General features: G+C 41.8%; 1 protein-coding gene across 1 annotated transcript in view; it reads left to right on the top strand.

Annotated features, from left to right (window-relative positions):
• OTC (ornithine transcarbamylase) overlaps positions 1-17,634 on the top strand; it is a 31,299-nt gene extending 13,665 nt beyond the window's left edge. The window contains exons 6-11 of the mRNA XM_027814388.2: positions 5,931-6,084; positions 13,023-13,145; positions 13,847-13,900; positions 14,022-14,171; positions 15,211-15,348; positions 17,424-17,634. Coding sequence (XP_027670189.1) covers positions 5,931-6,084; positions 13,023-13,145; positions 13,847-13,900; positions 14,022-14,171; positions 15,211-15,348; positions 17,424-17,483 — 679 coding nt within the window. The 3' untranslated portion in view covers positions 17,484-17,634. The remainder of the gene's footprint in view (positions 1-5,930; positions 6,085-13,022; positions 13,146-13,846; positions 13,901-14,021; positions 14,172-15,210; positions 15,349-17,423) is intronic.
• The last annotated feature ends 6,555 nt before the right edge of the window (positions 17,635-24,189 follow it).

Here is a 24,189-nt window from a genome sequence, read left to right as displayed (position 1 = left end):
GAAACACTTTATGAACCTCAGTAGTATAGCTCCACTGATGACAGCACATATATTCAAATAAGACTAGAACCTTCTGATTTTGTTGTTCTTCATGGAGCTAGACATACGACTGACTGGCAAATCAAAAAATAAAATCAAAAAGCAAAGACCTTATTTATCCTAGTTAGGACAGCTGCTCATGGGCCTTAGCCTACCTGCAGTGGCAGGGGGGCACTGAAGGCCACTCTGATCCCCCTATTTCAGCAGAACCAAACTAGACTGACAATTTGCAGTCAGTTCCTGATTTCATGTGCCTTCCGCTGCAGCTGTACCCACTGTCAGGACTGCTGTGGAGGCTGGATTATAGCATTGTTCTCTTACTGGGACCCTGGAAGATTTTAATCAGTCCCACATGCACGCAGGTAGCTAGCAGCCTATCCCCATTGCCATAGCATGGAAGAACTGAGCTCAAGGTTTTTCTCCAGTAAATTCCCTCCAATGTTGCAGAAAGTAGGCAGAACATGAGGTTATCTTTTTCAGGTGCGTTTGCTCTTTTTCATAGCTCTCCATATATTAAACACTCATCTAGCCTCAGTATTGTACTTCTTTCTAGGCAGCCCTTTTCACAGCCTGCGGTCAATTCTGTCAGGCTCAGCTGTTGTCTCTTAAAGGTCCTTTTTGTTCTGCTGAAAGATATGCAGTACCAAGCTTGTCAGCCTCAACTCAAAACATGCAGCCAGCCAGCTGAGGTTCCATTGCCTTTGCTGTATACTACAGCTTTCACAGTCAGCGGGAGAGACTGCTTGAGAACTATGTCGATGTTCTCTCTGTGATGAAATCCAAGGAAAATGTAAGAAAAAGACCAAATATTTGAACATTTTAAATTTTCCTTTCTTGCTTTTAACTACTGAAGTGGAAGACATATGGGTGTTTATAGTAGAAAGTCAAGATTTCAGTCTCTTGAGGCTTGAAAGTACTTAGCTCTCACTCCCTGCTAGATACATAACTCTGCCAGTATCAAAGTAAGGTGCAACAACAGTGGTCAGATGTTTCAACAAAACTGCTTTAGTAACTACAAGCTTAAAAGACTCAAACATCCTGTAAGCCTGTGGGCCTACAAAGGGAGCAGATTAATCTGAGACTAGTCTGAGGTACATTAGGCCACTGTGTCCAGTGACCACTGTATCCATTTCGGCAGAGCTCATACACTACTGTGGGATTCAAATACATGCCCTCAAAAGAGATTCTTCATGCATCATGGGACATAGCCCCAGATTAAGCAGGACAGCTATAGCTTCGTCACAGTGTGCCATTTAAATGCTTCAGAGCACTTGCATCCCTGCCACAACTCTACTGGTGTGAGAGATGGAGGATTTTCCAAGTCAAATATGCATAGCTTACTATGTCATGTTAAAGATGAAAGGGAAACATATCGAAGGTAAATTCCCCACACTGATGTAAATAAGTATTATTCTCCAAGTGTCTTGCCTTTTCTTCCATTCTCACTGGACCATTGTAAGCAGAGAGCCTCTTGCCTGAGAAGGGAGAGGAGGAGAGGATGCTGACAGAAGGCACAGAGGCAGAGAGGCTGGGGCTGAAGAGACAGAACCTGACATGGTGAACAGGGATACTGGCATGCCAGGCTGGAAAGATGAGGATCAGCTATTTACATCAACTTAAAGCAACTGAAATTTTGAAGGGATGTGACACACCTGAACAGTGGAGAACGAATAAAAAAGTACAGAGATGTCACATTTGGGAAAGAGTGAGTTCAAATCCCAAGTCATGTCCCAGATCCAAGACAATGATGTGGAAGGACTGCAGTGCCACCAAAGGTGTCAGGTGAAGCCAAAGAAAGAATTGATTTACCAGGGCCCATGTGAAATTGCACTGTGGCACTTGTGAATGAGAAGGGAAGGGTGGTGAGAATCTTCAGAGCAGTATGTCAGGGTGCCATGTGGGCCAGCGGCTCCTTGGGCACTACGGAGGCTGGGGTGCCAGGAGCTCCCCCTGGGCCAGGCAAGGCAGGGTCTTGTCAGCCAGCACTGGTCCCCATGCCTCCAGCCAGGGAGCAGGGCAGCCGGGAGGCAGCCAGTAGCAGCCACAGCCCAGAGCATCAGGCACCTCTGTGAATATGGGGGTGGACCAAGGCCAGGCTGGGACATCAGCCTGCATGTAGGGGTCCAGGTCAGGATCAGCATGGGCATTGTTACAAAGTAGCAAGAGATGTGACTCCCAAGAGAAGGGGATTGACCCTGGTGGAGGCTCCTCACAGTGCTGTCTAGGAGCCTCCTCCCCCCGCGACGTCAGAGCAATGAAGGATAGCCCTCAGCTGCGCTATTGCAAAGGTGGCTCTGAGCCCCAGAAGCCAAACCTCCAGGAAGGGAAAGATGTGGTCAGGGCCGTTACGCAGTGCTCCCCTGCAATAACCTCTCCAAGCACCATCGCACCAGATGTGTAGGACTGTCATCCTCTCTGGCTTTCTACCATTCAGATGCCAGCCCTGCAGCAAATCCAGGTGTGTTCTGATACACAGACATGCTTTGTATAGGCCAGTTTTCATTCCTTCTTCTTCCCAAGTGGGATAAATAAAGGGCCATTAAATCTTCGGTTCACAGTCTCTTGAATGTCCTTTGTTTACACAAGCAAAGGGAAAAAAAAAGACAATAAACTGCAAGGAATAAGGCAAAACAGTAGAAGCAAGCAAATCTTCCAGCCATTCTGGAGGAGTTCCAATTCCATGGACAAATCTCCCACAATACCCACTTCCCATGCAAGCCTTCAGCCCCTCTTTTCTCTGTCACTGCTTGCTCTCACAGGTCAAGTCCCTGACAGGAGGGTTTTGCTCCTCTGCTGAGTCACAGCACTCACCTTCTACAGTGGAGTGAGGGCTTCCCAAGTCTTTACAGAGCCCCACATGCTCTGCTTCACTCCTGCTCTCTCATTAGCAGAATTATTATTGACTTTGCATAATCAAGGCTGAGCAATTTACCCAAAAGAACAACCGGAGTGTTAATTCCTTGGCATTTCTTGTGAATGAAGGATAACATCCCAACCTCATTCAGTTAATGTAAGAATAAAAAAAAGAATGCCTGTAGTAGACCCAGAGGGCATTTCAAATATTTACAGCCATGTGTCTGGGGCTCTGAAGGCCTTAGAAGTACTTGAGATTGAGACTTAAAGCAAAAAGGGGCAGAGATCTATAAAAGTCATGGTTTTTATTAGAATTGCTGCAGGTAAGGGTTGAAAGCATTTCTGCTGTGAACATAGTTTTAGTGACTTATTACTTGCTCATGATACAGTTCTTCCATGCTTCACAAGGCATTTACATTTACGCTGACACAGTAGCAAAAAGTTACCACCCATTAAGGAGCTCTAAGCCTTTCAGTGCTGTTTAGCATGTTTGATATATTACGTTAAATGAAATATAAGTACTGTATCTGTATTTTCCACTGTAGAGCAGTTCCATTGTGCACCTCTATAGTGGCCATAAGGTTCAGTGACAGCACTGAAGAACTTACAGGATGATCTTACCAGTCCACTGGCATTATTAAAGAATGAATTTTTGCATCTATGGGGAATGGATTTACTTCTCACCACTTACCAAGAACACATCCACTATATGCCCCTGTAAGACTATGAATGACAATGAAGTATCCTTGTCAGAAATTTAAACCTTTTGAATGGATGCATACTTTCAAAATAAAACCAAAACTACCCTAGATAGCAATATTCTACCCAAAATATATGCAAATACCCCATTTTCAAATTCATAAATCAGCCACACAAGAAAAGGCATACTTTTATTTGTGTTTAATTTTGGATTCCTCAGAGGATACACTAGAGTAAAAACATCCAGCTTTTCTCTGTAGAAAGGTTACTTTGAGGAGAGAGATATGCAGCATTCTAATATATTCATATATTTTCAGGCCCTGGGATTTTGAAGTTTATAGGCTTACAGTCTTGCAAAAAATGAAAAGATAAGAAGACATTGCAGTTGATGATAACAGAGGAATCTTAAATGAAAAGTCACCTGATGAACATGTGCTTACTCTCCCTCACCTCCCCAAACTTCACCTTTAGTCAAGACTCTTACCTAGCCAGGTCTTTCTTCCTATGCAATCCCAGCCTTACATCGTTTCCTTTAAATTGGCCTGATTACAGGAGATTTAATCTCCTCAGGTGAGGTCAGTTTTTTTCTTTTGCTGAATTCAATTTGGTTTTGATTTTACAAAGAATAAACCCAGTTTCCACCTGAGTTTCCTATTACAAGATATAAGATATGACATCTAGTGATGCTGGAAGAAGGACTGTCTGATGTCTTGCTGGTTAAGTGTCTAATAAGTATAGTACCTACTTTCAACAGATTAAGGAAGAAAATCCAGCAGTTTTCACTAATTGCTGATGGATTATGACTGAATTTCCTCTTAACATCATACCCTGTAAAGGAACCATCTTCTTTAAATTGTTTATCAGTTGTGTTGAGTAGGAATCAACTGTCCTGACATCCTGGGAAAAAGAAGTTTAAGGAAACTAGGCAGTTTCCCAGCATGATTGCCTCTTTTTCCTTGACTGGTGGGACTGGCTGTGTCTTGTTTAGGGTGAACACCTGTCAGATGGCTAACAAAAGGGACCATGCATCCCATCCCTGATGACTAGTTCAGAACAGAACAGGTTTTCCACAGTCACATGCTTCAAGCTAAAATAAACACACACAGAGAGAAAAAGAAATGGGCTAAGAAGAAATAAACAATCAGAACTGTTCCAATACCTTGCAATCAGTAAATACTTTGTTAAGTTCCTCCTTTTCACCTGTATCTGCTACTGGCAGTCTTTTCTTCAGAAAGCGCTCTACAAGGAATCTTGTAACATTTTTCTAAGAGTTTTGCTTGTATGAGGAATGTCTGGTGTCAGTACAAAATACTTGTTACTGACTTCATCAGGAGATTTGTCTGTGTAAAGGCCATGGCATTGACAGCTATATTTCCACAAAAGGAGATATTGGAATTCTTCATGGCTAATCAGGAAGATAGATACTTCAAGAATATTTCATACTCTTCTATTCAGACTCTTCCTTGTTTTGTTTCAAGGTCCTATTAGAGATAACATGAAAACACACAAAATGCTACTTCAAAGTCAGGCTTCAGGGCCTGATTAAAACACAGAAGTACAGAGATCCAATCCATATTTAATTTATCTAAAGAATTCAGAGCATATTGAATATACTATGCTAATCCACTATGCTAATCTCTGAGCCTTTCACACTTTGGCAAATGAGATTAAGGCCAGAGTGGTAGTGACTCCTGCATGCTCCTATCCATATACCATGTTTCAAATTTGGGCATCACTTCAATGCTGATACCATGTGTGACAATAGACAGGTGTGTAGGTAGGAGAGGGAACTGGCTTGTTGGCTTGCTGTTTATGTGTTCATTGAGATCAGTAAATAATTGTGGTAATCTAAGACAGATCTGTATTCCTAATCCTCACAAAGGTCAGGCTACCATACAGAGACACTGTAATATTCAGTCAATGCTACATTAGTTCTTTGCTAAAAGACTGAAGAAACCCTATACCTTACCTTACCTCTTTGGAAGTCACCAAATTCTTCAAATGTTACGGTGTCATGCAATCTCTTATCCTGTTCAGATAATTTAACATTTATTGATATTACATCTGTAGCTACATTCAAATGCTAAAGAGAAAAAACCATAAAATATAGCAGCCGTTTTAATTTACTTACTATAGCTTGTTAATAAGTAAAACTGCTTTTTAGCAGCTTGTTAAATGTCTGCACTTAAGTGTGTTATGCAGGCTTGATAAATTATTCAGATAGTTGAAAAAAATTGATTCATTACTACTTCTCATTAATATTCATGCGTTGCATATTGAAAAGTGGAACAGGGATATATTTATTATGTTTGACTTGGGTATTTTCTGCCATCCTCTAGGGTGCTGTCCAGCATGACAAATGCAATCTTGGCTCGAGTTTATAAGCATAATGATTTGGAACTAATGACGAAAGAAGCCACGATCCCAATAATCAATGGATTGTCTGATTTATACCATCCTCTCCAGATTTTAGCTGATTACCTAACTCTTCAGGTAACAACATAATCCCTGAATTTTTTTTTGCTGAGTCTTGGCCTTGGGAAGTAATTACATGGCACTTGTTATTTAAAGAGATCTTCATCCAGTAATATAATTAAGGACCAGTTTAATTTAAACAATTACCTAGTCCTATCAGCTGTAGTGGGACTGAAGTTAAACATAAAATTAAGTACTTCATTGGAACTGGGCTGCAATTCAAAAAATGTGATGGGTGTTTTACATATTAAGATAAAGGTGAGATGTTGGCTCAACCAAAGCCAGTGAAAGTTTTCCCACTGACTTAAGAAAATTTAGTAGTTCACTCTTGATTCCATCCTAATCTATGAACCGTTTAAAAGGAATCATTGTCCATATATTAGGAAATTGGTTGAAGAAATTTGTTTTAAAAAGCCAGTTAATGCTACCTGTGCAAACGCCTAGTGTTCTGGCATTTAAACCTATTTAAACTTTGCTCACATCAAAGGATAGTTAGAAAAGATCATATTTAGAAGTTTAATCTAATGAAATAGTCGATTTGACAGCAGGATAATGTTTTACACAGAATTCCAGATGTTTATCTGTGAACAGAAGGACTATGCTCTTTTACAATCAATTGAGGAACTGGCTTATAAAAAAGAATATTACACTGCAGGGCTGGTTGACAACTATGATGAACTCTTCTGACCTTGTTTACTTTCTGAATAAATAAAAATTGCACTGCTTGAAAAGGGAGGACAGAATAATTTCCTGATTCATTCAGCTGCGTTTCTCAGCTGTCAGAGACTTTGCTATGGGACATTCAGTATGTGGAAAAGAGCTAGTGAGAGTAATACTAAATTATTCATGCCTTAAACTTGAAATACCGAAAGACATATAGTGAAAATTACTTTTTCCTTACTTTGATTAGTATTTTTCATAGAATTTTCTTTACTTAGAGTGAAAAGACCAGCAAAAATTGGCAAACTTGAGACTTTAATGCTTCACATACCTCAGGATAAAGTACATTTGCAAGATGACATTGAGCCAGCCTCAATGAACTGTTCAAATTACGTCAGTCAGAAAGCTATAATGAGAACATCACCAATCATTAAATGTCATAATTTCATTTTAACACTGTGTGCAACTGTAAAACAGGTGAATCTTATGGTTGTGTTTTGCAGGCAGTTCTGTCTTGCAAACACCTTAATTATTAGCATTTTATCACTTGTGAATAACAGGCTTCAGGAATAATCTGTGACTCATAGTCTACACATTTATTGATATCTCTGCCCCTAAACCTGGTTTTATCCAGGCCACTGACTACAGCACCAGAGTTCAGAGTGATGTTGCCCTGTACTCCATCTCCAGTCAATGAAGAGAGACTGCTGAGCTTCTCAATCACCTTCTAGAGATGCATCTCTTTCTCCACTGATCTTGGGAGGAAACCTATGGAGATCAGCAGAATGAGTGCATGCCCTGTTGATCATCATCTGCTCTTCCTCCTTTGTGTCCTTGTATAGGGCAACCATGGTAGAAGCTCCAGGTGAACATGAGCCCACAGGCTGGACTTTTCCTTGGTTTGAATACCTAGGGCAGCAGCAAGAGCAGGTGTGTGTCCTTGTTGCATCAAGCATTGGGGACGATGTGTTTGGAAGGAGCTGTCTCTGCCCATGTTACATGATGAGGAAACAGGACCATAACAGTTGGTGCTCAAACAAAACAAACATTTGGCATGGAGAGGTATCATGACAAAGCAAGCACTTACAGAGGTCTCAAAGAATGGCTCAGCTTTTGAACAGCCATGGAACCTTTTTAAAATTTGCAGCACCCAGTCAGCCTGATAAGCAGTGCACTGTTTCCTCCAATTGTGTTCATCCCTCCCCCGTCTTTCTAGCATGTTCCTTAGCCCAGAGTTTGTCAGAAGGTTTTCAGAGGGCAGCTGGGTGGCTGTCCCACCTTGCCAAGGGCATGCTACGCCACTGGTTTCTGACCCACTTTCCATTCTTGCTTTCTTACCCAGGAGAAAGGGGCAGGCAGGGGGGAGCTCTCTGTGGGTGTTGGCACTACCTGCTCTTTCCCTTTCTGACCTGCCTGTCTGCTGCCTTTTTTCTGCTCTGCACTGTGCACTGAGGTGGAGAAGACTAGTCTTACAGCCAGTAGCATGTAATAAAATGGCATTTTAAGCACATAATGAACTTTACCATGTCACAGAAGTAGGATTAACACTTGAAGAAGTGTGAGCCACAGGGTCTATTGTTACTTACCGCAATCAAACTTCTTGTGGGATTTTTGGCAGTGTAAAAAGAAGTTATCCAAGTACTGCCTGAAAGAAGATTAATATAGGGATGTTGAATAATACCACCGATTCTTTAAATGAGTTAAAAGGTCACATATAACATTTGGACTGCTTTCCTGCAATGCAATGGCAATTTATTTTATACATACATACAGACTACAATAGAGGCACAGACTGCTAGCCTTATATTTAAATGTAAAAACAGATTTTGTGCAGCCTATTTCTCTTGAAAAATTACTCTTCCTTATCTCTCTGATGATTTTCTTCCCTGGATCTGCTCCTCCCTGCTGTCAGTACATACCCAAAATGTACTTTTTTTTTTCTCTCTTCTTTTTTCTCCTTCTGCATTTGCCAGTGGAACACTACATGCACTCTGGGCCTCTTCATGCTTAGCACATTTTTATTCTTCCATTTTCTAAATCCTATGAATTTTGTCATGTGCTGCCTTGAATCCTCTTTGAGCACTTTTTCTTTGGTCTGAAGCTGCCTCATTTCCTGGTTTGTTTTATCAGAGTGTCTTCTTGCTTATGGCTTCTTATTCGCTTTTCACAGGTGCATTTTAGTGTGGTTATTTTAGTATAGTCTGTTGCATTCCCCAAACAGTGCAGATGGTTTATTTTGAGGACTGTCAGTTCTTATTCTGTATTCAAGGTGTTCTTGTCAGATCACAAAGTGTGCTCCTGTCATGGATATAGTCTTCAGATTTAACATCCTGTTGTCCAGTGCCTTCTTCCTGAGCAACCTGGATCCCCTCACATTTGATATCTAAGCTGGCTCTGTCCTTTAATACTGTGGTCAGCACTAATGCCCCCTACTATGCCAAGAGGGATATTTTCCTTAGCATACATGCTTCCCTCTCCCTTGAAAGTTGGGTTAAACGGAGTTTGCTCTAGAGTAATAACCCCCTAGAAATAGTTGTAAACATTATGCAACCTGATTTTGAGGGTTTGGGGTTTGGCCTTTAAAGACTATGAGTTTGCATGCTGGTACTGTGCATGCACAGAGCCACTTTACTTCTCTGTCTATGCTATGCTGAAGGGATGTTACAGCCACTTGCTGAGTCCACCCAGTGCCTCTCTGTCTCCTGGGCAGAAGCTGTGCCTCACAACTTCTGCTCTGTGAAGCTTGGCTGGAGGGCAGCACATCATACAATCTGTATTCCAGGGACAAACTGTGTATTGACATTGATTCAATTGATATTAATGTCACCAGCCAAATCAGCTAACTTGTAGCTGACTGCAGGATGGCCAGACTCGTAATTAGAGTGGATCCATATGCCACTAGCTTTTTATGTCACTGGCTTGAAGGGAAATTTCTTTTTCAGAAAGAAATGGTTGACATAAGAAATACATCAGTGATTCCTTTTTAAATTGTGCCAAAAATTGCGTTGCCCAGCTTGAAGAGGACTGCTGTATATTCTCAACTTTTCCTCAATATGTGACCCAAAGAGCTTAAATTATTAGTCTTCAAATTCATCATCATCTTCATCATCATTGTTATTCTAAGAATTAGAAATCCCAGCTAAGATCCGGACTGGTCCTCGAGAATATGCTGGTTTGATAACCACGACAAAACCCAGTGTGAAAGTAAGAAGGATAACTGGCCCAGCATCTGTGTTCAGATCAGTTTGCAAGCTAGTACATCCAAGTTTGCCCAGTTTCTCATTTACTGGATTGCACTGTCTCCAAAAGGGCTAATGCTTTGACTGATCCCTTGCTTTCGGTTTTAAATTTTGACAGATTATTGATTCATTATTCCAAAGCTTTTTTTAATTGAGGGCTGTTATGACTGTTGTGGTCAAACCTTTCAGAAGTAATCTATAATGGTGTCAGAATCTCAGCCTAGTTGGAAACAAGTCCAGGCAGAGGCAGACACGAAGGTCCCTAGTTAGTTAAAGCAGTCTTCTGCAAACATACAACAGTGCTAAATCACTGAGCCTGCGTATTTTTTCCCAGCAATTGATACACTGATATACTGCAATCATGAATAAGAACAGAATGACACATTGTAAAAGCAGCATGGGGATGAGAAAGTTGACTGTCAAATTGACTATTTAGCAGGGACTTTTCATGAGAATAGCAAAGACAAGTTTTGTGGCACTGAAGCAGCAATCACTGTTTGCCGAGGCATTCATAAGGGAGAAAGGCTCTAGACTTTCTAAATATGTTAATTTTTTTATGGCTTTACTGGGAGTACAAGTATTTTGAAGTCAGGTTCCCAAGGCAAAGAGAAACTGCAGAACACCCAAGCAGGTAAAAAGCCTATATCAATATAACAGAGTTTGGAAAAACTGGGGAGGCATGTGAGGGGAAAAATATCTTCAGAGGCTCAGGTGATCATCATGTATTGTAAAGGTCCTGGTTTAACCTATATTGTTACCATTGTGGCTAAACACTTCTAGCAAGATTTTCTCTCTGCAGTTGTATAAGCATATACTATAAAACAGGGGAAAAAACTGTATATCTCATAAATAGTAACTTTTGTATTTCCTCACAACACAATCATCTCGTCTTTCTTGGAAGCTCAGGATGTATGCATATAAGCAGTACAGTCACAGTCATAGTGAGCTGGCTTTAGATGAAGAGGTTTGAGTTAGAACAGCAGTGTACCAGTGGCAGCATAAAGCTTAGCACAGGATATAAAACAGGCTCCAGTAGCACACACACAACTTGATTCTACCTTGACTATGCCTTCTTCCATTAGCTAAATGTCTTCATTAAGATTAGCTCAGCTATGTCCACTCTGTACAGTAGTCACTGCAGATGTGGCTTTGCAATTTGCAGTGCATATTGAGAGTCATTCTACAGATATCTCCAGCACTTTGTATTTTATCTGTAACAGCTAGTAGCTTGGGAAAACAGAAAAGTATTTAGTATGCACTGTGCTGCTTTTAATGCAGAGTAGCAGCTGATAATAAGGTGGAAGTTATTTAACACAGCAGTATATTTGTGACTCACTAGTTAGTGCTTTGAGCATTACAGGCTGAGATGTCTATTTTTAAACAGTAAGATCAAAAGAATGCAGGGCAGTCTCATTTGCTTCTGACTGTGGGTTCATGTCTCAGCTATCACTAAGTCCTAGGTGGAAACACCACCTTAAATGAATGCTTTAGTTTGGCCTTATCCTAGGAGCGCCATTGCTAGGAGATGTGGAAGGATTTTGAAAGACCCTTAGAGACCTGAAGAGCTGTTATAGTGAAATAACTTCCACACCACAAAGTCCTCATTTGCTCTCCTTGCATCAAACCTCTTCCAATGAGCCTGCTGCTAACAAACTTCAACTGGAAAAACAATAGTTTAACAATACTGTAGTTTTAGCCTTTAAACTGTAGGCAGCCTAGGACTCTATCAGGTTTAGATTTCAACGGCTTTTTAATATTATTCAATATTTCAAGTGCTACTATTTTTGACTTATTTTTGACTCAAAATTGTGGTCACTGGCAGAAATGCCAATAACTTTGGTGTGGAACAACTTCACAACTGTTTGTTTAGGAGAAGCTGCTGACAGGAGAGGAGGGGGTAGTCCCAGCCCTTTTCCTGTTCAGTCTTTTGGCATCTTTGCTGTGACTGCCTGCAAGGTTGCCAGTTAGTACAGCTCTACAGTATGGATGCTTATCCTCTCTGACAAGCATTGAATCATGTTACACAAAGTGTTGAGACACTGTCTGGCTTCCAGCTACTATGATGCAATTGTAGCATGGCCCAGTTTTGAATGAAGAATAAAAGGCTCTCCATTGTGTCTTTAGTCTTGAGGTGGAGCTGTACAGAGCTGGCACATACAAGTGTTCGATTATGTCTTTACAAACTTCCTGGTATCAACTCGAGTATATAAATATGCATATTTCAAATAAGGCTTGCTAAAGGGCCTCAAGTTGTCCTGCTCTGGAAATATGAAATTCCTGTTACTCTTGTTCCTCCTTAGGCCTTATCTGTTGGGTGGCTGAGGGCCAAAGCAGCTGCATATATACAGTCTGTAACTGCCATCAAGCAAAGCTACAGTTAACACTGTAATGCTGTTTCAAGTTTGGGTAATCCACATTTTAAAAAAATCACTGCACTCTTTGGCTGTACAACAGAGCGCAAACCCTGCAAGCCATGAGTGGCACAGCTGCTTTCAAAGTGTTGCTCTTTGCTGTTCTGTACAGCTGTGATGGTTAAAATGCACTCCAAGGGCATGGCCGCTGCCGTGGCCACAGGGAACATCATGTAGAGACAACCAGGCCAGAGGAAACCTGAACAGGGGTATTTTCACAATTTGGGGGAAAGCTGGAAGGAGTGCATCTTAGGCATTAGGGCTGCCTCTAAATTAAGAATTTCTACTATTCACTCATAATTACGAGCACCAAACCATGACTGCATGTCTTTGGTGCTAAAGTTACTGTGTGTCTGGTGCTGAGTCTCTCAGCCTGGGCCTTACCATATGGCATATGTGTCAATTTGCCCTTCACTGGAGAAAGCCGCAGCACTTTGGCCTTCATGTAAGACATGGAGGACTTTCCTTCCCTGACCATCTTATAGTTGCAGTGAGTTAATTAAAGGTATGGTTCTGCAGAGCTAGCATTTGAGAGGCACCAGCCTTCTTTGCTCTAGACCCGTCTGATCAATCCCTCCTACCTACAGCATCAGCTTGCTCAGTTTGCTTGAAACATAACCCCAGGGCTGTCTGATTCGTTTGGCAGGAGCACTATGGTGGGCTGAAGGGGCTCACTGTCACCTGGATTGGGGACGGAAACAACGTCCTCCACTCCATCATGATAAGTGCTGCAAAGCTGGGAATGCACCTGCGTATTGCAACTCCCAAGGTAAGAAAGCCATGGGCAAGGAATAAGGAATGCAAACTTCACCCATTCTTGTCTCAGCCACTTGCATATATATACTTCCAAGGGCCTCAGCTAGTGGTGCTTCCACATATCTTGAGTGCCAGCTTTCAGAACCAAGGTTCAGAATCCTGATTCAGTTATTTTGAAGCAAAGCAAGAGTTATTCTACTGAGTCCAACTTCAGAAGGGCTGAGGGGAGTTCATGACTGCAGTATAAGTCATAGAGGACAATAATTCCATTTGAGAAAGTGTTACTAAGTCACCTAATGCCCTCTCCCCCACAAAAAAAATTTGAAAGTTGTTTCAGATTGGTGAAAATGTTGCATCTTAGTTGGTTCAGACTGGTGATATAGCTTTCTTAGAATGCTGCATTGTAAAACAATATAAAATATAAAACAAATAATCTGTTTAGAACAAAAAAAAAATGATGTATAGGCATTTCATTCTGTAACTGTTGAAATATATTTTTCTTACTTTATCAGAACACTTTCCAGCAGCTTATGTCAAAATAAAATTTCAACAAAATCAACATGATTTGTCTAAATTTTATGTTTCTGAAAGACGTTCTTCTTCCCATGGTAAATGGTTCAATCAGTATTTTTCTAAGCAGTGTTAATAATGAGTGAAGATATTATACATGTTCCATGATACATTACCATCATCTCTTATCACCTCTTTTCACAGGGCTTTGAGCCAGACCTCAGAATAACTAAAATAACTGAACAGTACTCCAAAGAGGTAGGAACCTAAGAAACAGCCTGGTAGAGTAGTTTAAATAGAGTGCTTGATTTATAATTTTCATTATAAATTAAGTTGAAGTTCCTTGTCTTCCTGATCTTCCCTATTTTATTCACATCAGCATGGTACCAAGTTACTTCTCACAACAGATCCTTTGGAAGCTGCAGACGGCGCCAATGTCTTAATTACAGACACTTGGATAAGTATGGGGCAAGAAGAGGAAAAGAAAGAAAGACTAAAGGCATTTCAAGGTTATCAGATTACAATGCAGGTAAAAATTGAGATTTAGGGTTTTGCTGATGCTTTTACAGTTTGCATTTATAAGAATCAACATCAGCAAAGCATGGGTTTGGTATTTTTTTGAGTGAGGCCATGGAAAAACAACATGCAAATCTTCCCCCAGCTTGAAAAACTCACAAAGATAAGAAAGTTTGAGTTATCTTATACACTTCACAAGCCTTGGCCTCTCTCAGAGCTTCCTAATGAGCTCCATCTCCAGAACATGCACAGGAAAGCTAACCCTTTACTTCTTTATGACCTAAAATCTATTTCTAACTTTGCATTTCCTCTTTGCTGCCAGAAATGATCCCTTATATTTTATTTAGAATGAGCAACTCGCAGATTAACTCTTAAATGCCTGGGCAGCATTTGGGGCAATTTTGTGTATATCTGTCAATGAACAAAGCATTAAATACATGTCTTTGAAGTAATCTAATTGAGATGCTTATCAGCGCAAAATCAGTTAGAGAAAACATAAGCCATCAATTGTCCAAGATAATAAGGACATTTTCGTTGCTGATAGAATTATTAGTTTAATTGACTGTATTTTAACATAAGTTCACATAATACTATTGATGGATGTGCCTCTGAAATGGCCTAAAGTGCTTTAATTCATTGTTCATTGGTATTAGATCAATATATTATGAGTGACAATATGGAAAAGAAAAAAATTACAGCCTTTTAAGTCATGGTTAGGTATATTCTGGTTGCAATTATCAATAGTATTATATTACTGTAAGGCATTCAAATAAAGATTGCCCCTTATTGATCCACTAGGTCACTGAGCATTTTACTCCCCTACTAAAGCCTGAGAAATAGGGGTAAATATTTGACTTATGTGAAGTCAGCATTGAACTTTGACTGACTTAAATGGCAATATTCCCATCATATTCACAGATGATGAAGTCAGTGGAATTCTGAGTTCATCATCCAAGTAACAAGAGTGGTAGCTAATATAAAATTTGTAAACCTTTTTACTAGTTAAAGATTTTATTAATGTCCTTTATTTTTATATGCTTTTTGATCTACAGACTGCAAAATCTGCTGCTTCCAACTGGACTTTTTTACATTGTTTACCCAGAAAACCTGAAGAAGTTGATGATGAAGTATTCTATTCTCCGCAGTCATTGGTTTTCCAGGAGGCTGAAAACAGAAAATGGACAATTATGGTAAAAAAAGAAGATAACAGTAGTTAGGTTAGGGTCAGCTTCTATTCTGCCTCACACTACAGGCTTGGATTCAGATTGGTTCCTCAACCAATAGTACAAACTAATACATATGTTTCAAGTGCACCCCGCAGTACATCACAATTTTGACTATAGGCAACATATATATGTAGCACAAATACTTCTGGACACAAATGTGACCTATTTTGATGATAACATGCTGTTGCTTGACCCAGTTTTATCACTAAGTGAAATCCATAGTATAAACTGTAATTTTTTGGTATTTCAATCACTGGATTTATTCTAATGATGAACTCAGCTGCTCAATTTTAAGATGTGTTAAATGCTGAGATCCCAGAGACTGGTCTTAGAAACTACAATTTCCCTACCACTTAAAGCTAGAGATTCTGCAGTTTTCTCTCAGGAAAAATTGCTACTTACACCAATGAGAACTTCCCCTGAGAAAGTGCTGCAAGAGCAAATCTTTGCAGGATCCTGAAAAGTTATGGTGTGGGTAATACTGTGTGATTCATGGGAACCATGAGAAGACGCTTGGCATTTAAGATAAACCATAACTCCCCTCGCAGCATTCCTAGAATTTCAGAAAATTACTGCCAGTTCTCAGTAGCTTGTTATTTATTGTCAGCTTTAGAACCATCTTGTTTACAAAAGCTAGTGAAAACTTTCAGAAGTGAAAAAAATCCCAACCAGAAATGGCATTGTCAGAGCTCTCAGACAAACTCTAGATGTGCTTCAAGTGAGTAAGTGGTTGAGTATTGTATCTACCACAACCTCAGATTTTGGACATGGTCAAAATTATTAACAAATTTGTGTTAAATTCATAGTTTTGGCCTTAAAATTCTGGAAAGTGTTTGTATTTTTTGTTTTAATTTTGCAATGTTTTCAATTGTCCTAACTGTTATTTTTTAAAAGGAAAATAAACCCTTTACTTTGGGTTCCAGCTGCACTTCTTTTGGGAGGGATAAGAAACATGTCATATTTGTATTAAGCTATAAAAATAATGACTATATGGGTCTTATTTATATATTCATTTCTATCACTTTCAGCTCAGACAGAAAACAGAAAAATAAATTATTCGCTGAGCTGTAGTTCCAAACAGGGCTGAGTGCAGCTATGACATGGGTAGCAGCGAGGGGCTGCACAGCTGCATGTTCAGTCCCCACTGTGTGCCTGGGACTGCCTGCTACGCTGAGCAGTGCTGAAGGGAAAGGAAGGACAGGCAACCAGACCACAACCCTGGGGAACCCTTGTAAATCCAGTTCTGGGCCCAAATAACAATTTGCAGTCAGACATTACTGTGAAATCACAACAGCGTGAACCAGGTAACACCTTGTCAAAACCAAGCAAGCATGGGGCTTGTTATGTACACAGGTGCGGGGAGGATGGCAGAGCTGCTGCAACGCTATGTTTTATTTAGCTGACATTCCTTTAATTCTCATTTCACAGCCATACCTAAGGTTTGTTGGAGTACTAGGGGAGGGCAATAGGGGTAGGTGACTTACTATTAACCTCAGTGAGGATTTTCCATATTTTATCACAGAAAGTATAGCTAAACTGGGATAAATTTCAGAGTCCTTATTCTAATATGGCTCTCACTGATGCTAATGGAAGTTCTGTGGAAATCCACGAGCAAGCCTATGTGCTGTTTGGGTAGCCACAGTGTCGCCTAGCAGTGGCCGAGCGTACAATATAGCATGCCAAAAGGGCCTCAGCATTTGATCTAAATGCTTTGTCTGAATTTCTCCTAGGCTGTTCATTAATATAGAATCGTTTAGGTTGGAAAAAACCTTTAAAATCACTGAGTCCAACCATTATATATATATTTTGTTCACACTGAGAAAACCTATCAGCTACAATACAGAACATCGTAACTGATTTTCACCTCTTTCCTGATTCATCACAAGAAATTTTAGCAAATAAATCTGAGTGTGCGGTTTTTGTCAGGACAATAATTTTCAGCACAAGACTTTAGAGCTGGAAAATATTTCCCCCTTATTTATTTTTATGGAGTATCTGTTTCCAATGTGATTGGATTTTTTCTTTTCTTCCTCCCCTAGGCTGTCATGGTTTCCCTGCTGACAGATTACTCACCACAGCTACAAAAGCCTACATTTTGATGCTTGGATTCCTGCCAAGAGAAAAATATTCCTCATTGGCAGAATATTCTGGTCTGCAAATACATAGATCTTCTTCAGAAAGGATCAAGGCAATAAATGATTCTTTAATAAAACCATATAGTTAGCTGTAGAATATTGCATTACATTTGTGAAAACGTTCAAGACAATAAATGCAAAAGCTGCTTTTCATCTCTATGTTCCAAGTTGGCTATCCTTTCTGGTGATCAGCATCATGGAAAATGTTTCAAGGTTGTACTTTAATGATTGGCTCTGCCAGCATCATAGGTGTAGAAAAGTCTACACATAGCTGCATTGGAACTCGTGTAGTGTAATAGGACAAACATAAACTTCTCCCTAAACCTGTCCATTTAATTGCTGATCTCAGGAAGTGTGCACAGAGAAGCAGTGCTTTAGTTTGCCTTGGTTGCTTCCAGCCAACCTCCAAATCCCACTCCTGTTTGACACCGAAAATGTAAAGGTCTTGTGAGCATTATCTTCCTCTGTGACATTCCTGTGGGCTGGCATGGGAGGATATTGCTGCAGAACCAGAACAGAGCAGCTTCCCCAGAGCTGGATCCGACAGAGAGAGACAGCTGGAAAGAACCTGTTCATTCTTTGTCTACTTCCCCTAGACTTTCACTCCCAAAATGGAATTTGGGCTAAAGAAGCAAGTTTTCTTTTTTTTTTTTTTTTTTTATGCAAACATGAGGGGCACCATATGATGGAACTATATACAGCTCCTGTGTGGAAAGAATTTGTTGCATTTTGTCTGGCACTGTAACGTGGTATATGTTTCAGTTTATCCTTCTCAGTAGTAAACAGATTCATGACATTTGTAGTTTTTATGATGGCTAGATGTATGCGTTTAATATTTCAGGTAAAGCTTGGAGTACTATCAAAAAATACCTTCTTTTTTGTTTCTAATTAGTTTCAAGAATCTGTTGATTTTTTTTTACCCCACTGTAATACTGGAACAATGTCTGTGATTTTTTTAAAAATTCTGCAAATGGGTTTCCATTTTCTCACCAGCTGCAAAACATTATCTAATTCCTTTCAAAACTGGAGTACACTGTGGGGCCACACAGATCACTGAAATTAAAATAAAAATGCATTTGTTTATCTACCCACTTATGACTGATTCATTGTTTTTGCAGGTATTTGCATGTCTCTTGTTAAAATGAACATTTTCCATTGCAACCTTACAAGGATTTCAATAATTCAGTGATCATTTACACTTCAGCAGAAATCTAGCTGCATCGATGATGGAGGATTAGGGTATGTGCTCAAAATCAATGTTTTACTTCCCAATGTAGTATCTGGAGGAACATGCACTCAGTACAGTATATTTCTGGTTGCATTAGGTCCTGCTTTGAGCGTTAGGTTCCAGTTCAGCAAGATACTTAAAATTATGGTTAGTCCTCTTGGAGCTAGTGAGCTGTTCAAGTGCTAAGAATTTTAGATATTCTTACTAACCTGATTTTAGTGCTATCTGAGAGTAAGACAACCATTCTGCTAGTCCTTTCATAAAAACTGCATTAATATCAGTTTTATTGTGTTGATTCATGTGAATTCAGGCAGATTTATAATAATGAAGCTATATTATTAAATGCTTCATGGTGAACAGGATAGTAATATTAATCTGCTACTCTTTTGCTTCTCTGTGCTCTGATTAGAGCTAACATGCATCTAGGTTATTGCAGACTCTTTTTATACTTAGGAATCTGAGCAGGACACCAAACATCTGAATCCCCTTGACATTTTTAAAACACATGCATAGATCTGCTGCACAGCACGTGAGCAATGGAGTCCAACATTTCCAGAAGGGGGTGATTTCATATGGGTCTATTCCTCTGTGAACATATGCAGCAAGGGATGATAGTCCCTTCTCTGTCTTTGCACAAACCGCTCACACCGTCAGCTATTCTCATGCTTTTTGGAAGTGCTGGGTAGACTTGATGCACGTGTTCTGAGTGACTGACCATTGCGTGGAAGCACTGAACGAACATACTATCCAGTTTGTGTGCTGTGTGCTGGGAGCCAGACACATCCCGGCAGGGCAGATTTACAGAACATGTGCCGGCTGTCTGTGCAGTGCATGTAGAGCAGATCTGACACTGACTAGAGGCGTTGGGTTGGTACCAAATAGACATGTCTATTTCTGCCCCGGGGATCAGAAATATGCTGCCCTGAAGGGTTCCTCTTCTGCCTGAAGGGACTTGCACCGCTTCCCCGCACAGCAGAGCAGCACTGTGAGGCTTAATCCACTCGCACAGGTTAAGCATCCTGGGATTGCCAGGTAGTAGCTGTGGTAGCGTGCAAGGTGACGGTATTATTATGCCATTCAGACTCCTCATGAATTCGTTACTTGAATTTACAAGCGATGACTGCAAATGTGGTGAGTAAAGGAAACAGCAATAATGCAGAAAGATTTTCTAGGGAGAAAAAACAGTTACCAGCGTTCAAAGGGCTTAAAACAAATGCATAACAGGTGGCAGTCACTAATAGCTTACAGTGTTTTTCATTACATTTATTACACTTTAATCAGTAGAAGTGCTGTTTTCATTGCTGAGTGCACTTGAAGGATAGGGTGTTGTTTTCTCTGTCTTTTTACAGAGAGGCTCCTGCCTGGCTCCTGATAGCCTAGACATTCCTTCCACAAAAGCCCCGCTCTTCTGTTTGACCTACAGAACAGTCCTGGGCCTGTTCGGGTCTATCAAGTCTTACCCACATGTGACTCATTTAATAACCCCCTGCTCTGATATCTCACCTTCACGCATTTGCAGCACTGCGTTCTGGTCCCTCTCCAGGAGCATGCACCAGCAGGGGCAGCTGCCAGCCTAATCCATCACCTGCTCCGCAGCACAGAGGGAGGTCTGACCTCCCTGCCCTGTTCCTCCTCACTGGGGGCTGGTTGTGTGCTACCGCATGTACAGCCACATCCAGACCTCACGCACACAGGTACCGTGGTTGTGCTGTGTCCCCAGGGGGTAATATGCATGGTAACTTCGGAGGCCAAAGCCCAGCTGCAGCTCCAAAGCTAATGCTAAATCTGGCCTTGATATGACCAGGGTAGGTCTGATCCCAGCTGAGGCCCTGGGGGGGGATCAGGGGCCCAGAAGTACTCTGATGTCATTTTAGAGAGACATCTGCACAGACATGGCAGATGGGACACAGAACTGATGGGGTACTTAGAGCAGAAACTGGTGGCCAGCAAGGACAACCCATGGCACCTCAAATGGCCCTAGGTCTTGTGCTTTGGCACCCTACGCACTCCCTCAGCATCTTCATGGCCCTTTAGAGGGTTACTCCTCTTCTACACCTAGAGTTAGAAATGCAGTAATGTTTAGTAGCAATTTTCTCACTCTGTAAGCACTTGCTCTGCCACTTATTACCAGCAATGGTGGGATTCTTTGGTTACCCTTATGTGATCTCCTGAAAGACCTAACAGTAGTTAGAGATTTAGTAGAGGAAGAGGGAAAAAATGCTTCTCTATAATTTTCTCAAGGAGTAAAACCAACATTTTTTTCCTGAGTACTACAAAGCTACGAGACAGCACACTAACTACCGCAGGTGAGAGACCTGCAGAAAGAATTTACAAAGAATTAAAATCTCTAAGAATAAGAGCAGCTTAGGAAGGACTGAGTGGGGAGCCTGCACAATCAGGAGGGAACAAAGAAAAGTAAGAATTTTCAAAAAGAATTAATTATTTTATTTGCACCAGCTTACATCAGGAATGACACCGGAAAAAAATCTACAGCAGTTTTACTCATTGTCTGGTAGCAGCAGCAGCCTCCTGTGAGAAGCTGAGTTGCTAAAAGGGAAATACAGAAATAATCACATCAACTAAACAGCAAGCAGGCACTCATGTCTGGTTGCATGAAGTCCTCCAGAACTCCTGAATTAATGTTTACCTCTCATAAGACAGGCCAGTAAGTTAGCCATAATTATTTTGCTGCCTTTCAAATTTTGCAAGAGAGGGAGAAGGAGCTGCATGAAGGTGTGAGTGATGCGCTGAGCTGATCGTTCAGTCTGGGGAGAGTTTTCATGACTGAGTTGAGGTATATTGAGCTTAGTTTTGTTTTCCAGGAACGTGTAGTGTTGGTGGAAAGTCTGAAAAACAGACCACACAAAGGGAAAGGATTCTTCTTTCTTCTGGGTCTCCCATTACTCAGTTAATCACTTGGTTAATGTATTGTGCAAATAAACAGTGCTTTTTTGATTATTTTGCCACAGCTATTGAACCAGATGACTTCCAAATGCAGAGCCCAGAATTTCTGGGGCTTGCCCAAGGTTATGTGTACAGAGACACTTCATAGGCCACAATAAACATTTTATCCAGCCCAGCCTTTGCTGTCATGACTAATGGGATATAGCTATTTGCAAGGCTATTTGATTCTTACACCATCTTGTTACCAACTCTTTGAAGATATCCCAAACCTTTGTGGCCTCTCTAAAGGCTGATGATCCCTTCCATGCCTGCACGTAGGGGATTTTTCTCTCGAGGCAAGCAATCTGAGATGACTTCATTCAGAGAGCAAATCTATCTTTCGCAACCACAGTCAAAGCATTGCCTGACCCTGCCAAATCCCTTGCGGTCTGCATTGTATGTTAGAGGGCTATTGAATTCTGCTGTTCTCTAATGGGCCTGTTTTAAGGGGATTGGCACTAGTGCAAAGCAGGCTCCAACACAAGCATAATATATCTAGAAAGAGGGACGAGCATCAAAATTGCAAACTTTGCTGATCAAAGTTACTTGGTTTAGCCAAGACTTAAGTTCAACTGTGAGGAACAGCAGTAACAGCTGGAGGAGAGTACTGAAGCGCGGGCAGGGCAGATGCAGGTCACGCTCAGTGATATAAGCACAAAATAATGTTCATTGGAGGGAGAAAGCGAAACTACTCACGCAGGTTATGGGGCTTCACAGGTCCCTCTATAGATGATGGCCTCTGCTGGTTCAGTGGTGTCGCACCGGACTGACTTCTGTCCTCCCCAGCATCCTCATCTGAATTTCTCACCTGCTGTCTGAATGGGAGGTGGATGTTCCCCATGGGACACACCATGGTCCCACTCCTGGGCAATTTGGACTAGTGGACACGGGGAAAATGCCGTGGCTCCCTTGCTGATTACGTGTCCTGGCTCCCCGCTGGTGGGAAGCAGGGCGTATGGGGTAGGGTGTGCACTTGGTTTGCTGTCCCAGCCCTGGGGGGCGGGAACCGCCCCACGCCCCCAGGTACAGCACATGGGATCCACAACCGCTCTGCCTGTCCCAGCGTGGAGCAACCATTTCTGAAGGTAAAGACATGGATGATCATGGCAATGCACATTTAGTGATGCTAAAACACCTGTTTTGGGGTGGCCCACAGAGCACGGAAAGCCATCTGGCAGAACCCAGATTCTGTTTGCAGCATGAAACAAAGGCCATAGCCTTTCCCATCCTGCTTTCTGTGCTGTGCCCCAGCTGAATGTGGCCTGGGTGTTTACTGTGCTAAAGAGTTATGTCTGCCAGCCACTACTCCTTGGGTTCTCTGCCAGAGACAATGCTCACAACTAGCTGTTGCTCATACTTGGGTAACGAAGACAGAAAACCTGTGAGAAACTGAAACAGGAGACTTCAGTGTGCACACAGAAAAATTATACTACTGAGTCTGAGTACAGGCAGCTGCACAAAAGCCTTCGCTTAGGTGTCCTCACAGGGCTGTAGAAGACCCAGGTTAGAAATGCAGGTGCAAGAGTGCTCACCTCATATGTCACCCCCTGCCAGAGCAGCCTGCTGTGCTCTTCTGTGGTGAAAGGATGGGATCTGCATCCCTCTCATCCCCTGGGAGGCTCTCCTGCACGCCTGGGGCACGCTCTCCCCACAGACAGGCTCCAGCGACAGCGACATCCTTGCTGCTTTCTGCCAACCGCTCTGCTCAAAAGCAGCTCAGGCTGTCCCACTGATGGGCCCATCTGCACCCTGCATCCTGCTGCACTGCTGGAGGGCCACGACACCCTGGGACCCCCTGCCTGGAGCTGTGGGGCTGAGCCCCCACCCCACTGCAGCCTCAGCAGGGGGAGGTTTGCACCCACCCTGCAAACCTGCCAGTGCAGGGCACCCCAGGGATGCTGCCCCGCAGGCAGTGCATTGCACCTTTGCCGGGCAGACTGGAATATTTTGTAACTGATATCACTTGACGGATATTTGCTTACTTTGGGAATTTAACTAATTGGAAAGAGATGTCTCCCAGCACCAGGGAATCCCTGCATGAGTCACCAGCAGGCTTTCAAGACCCACTCCACAGCTCAGACTTGTGACTTAAATCCCAGAGCGGTTTGGGGGGATTTCTGAGGGCCAGACATGAGAGGGTGAATGACGTGCACTTCTCGGGGAGGGTGGTGGGGGGCTGTGTGTGTTCCCCTGTGGTGGGCAGCCCTGCAGGCTCCTCGGCGCACAGCCACCTCTGAAGAGAGCAGGGGCAGGAACAATGGAGGGTTTCAAGGCACTTCAAACTCAGGCTGACTTCAAGCAATAAAATGTCTTCATCCCAATCCAGCAATTACAGAACATACCTCAGTGGTGATCTATACATATGCCTTATAGGCATATAATCCTGTAATGCAGAGCTACTGGTAGTATGATGTACAGAGGAAGAAGAGCGAGCTTTCCGATCCCCCTCTCTTACTCCTCTGTGCTGTGATACAACTGGGTCTTTCTTAACTACACCTG

Source organism: Falco cherrug, chromosome 2 (assembly GCF_023634085.1).
Source record: "Falco cherrug isolate bFalChe1 chromosome 2, bFalChe1.pri, whole genome shotgun sequence".
In the NCBI taxonomy this organism is placed as follows: Eukaryota; Metazoa; Chordata; class Aves; order Falconiformes; family Falconidae; genus Falco; species Falco cherrug.
Note: the sequence above shows the minus strand (reverse complement) of the source record. Positions and strands in the feature narration are given on the sequence as shown.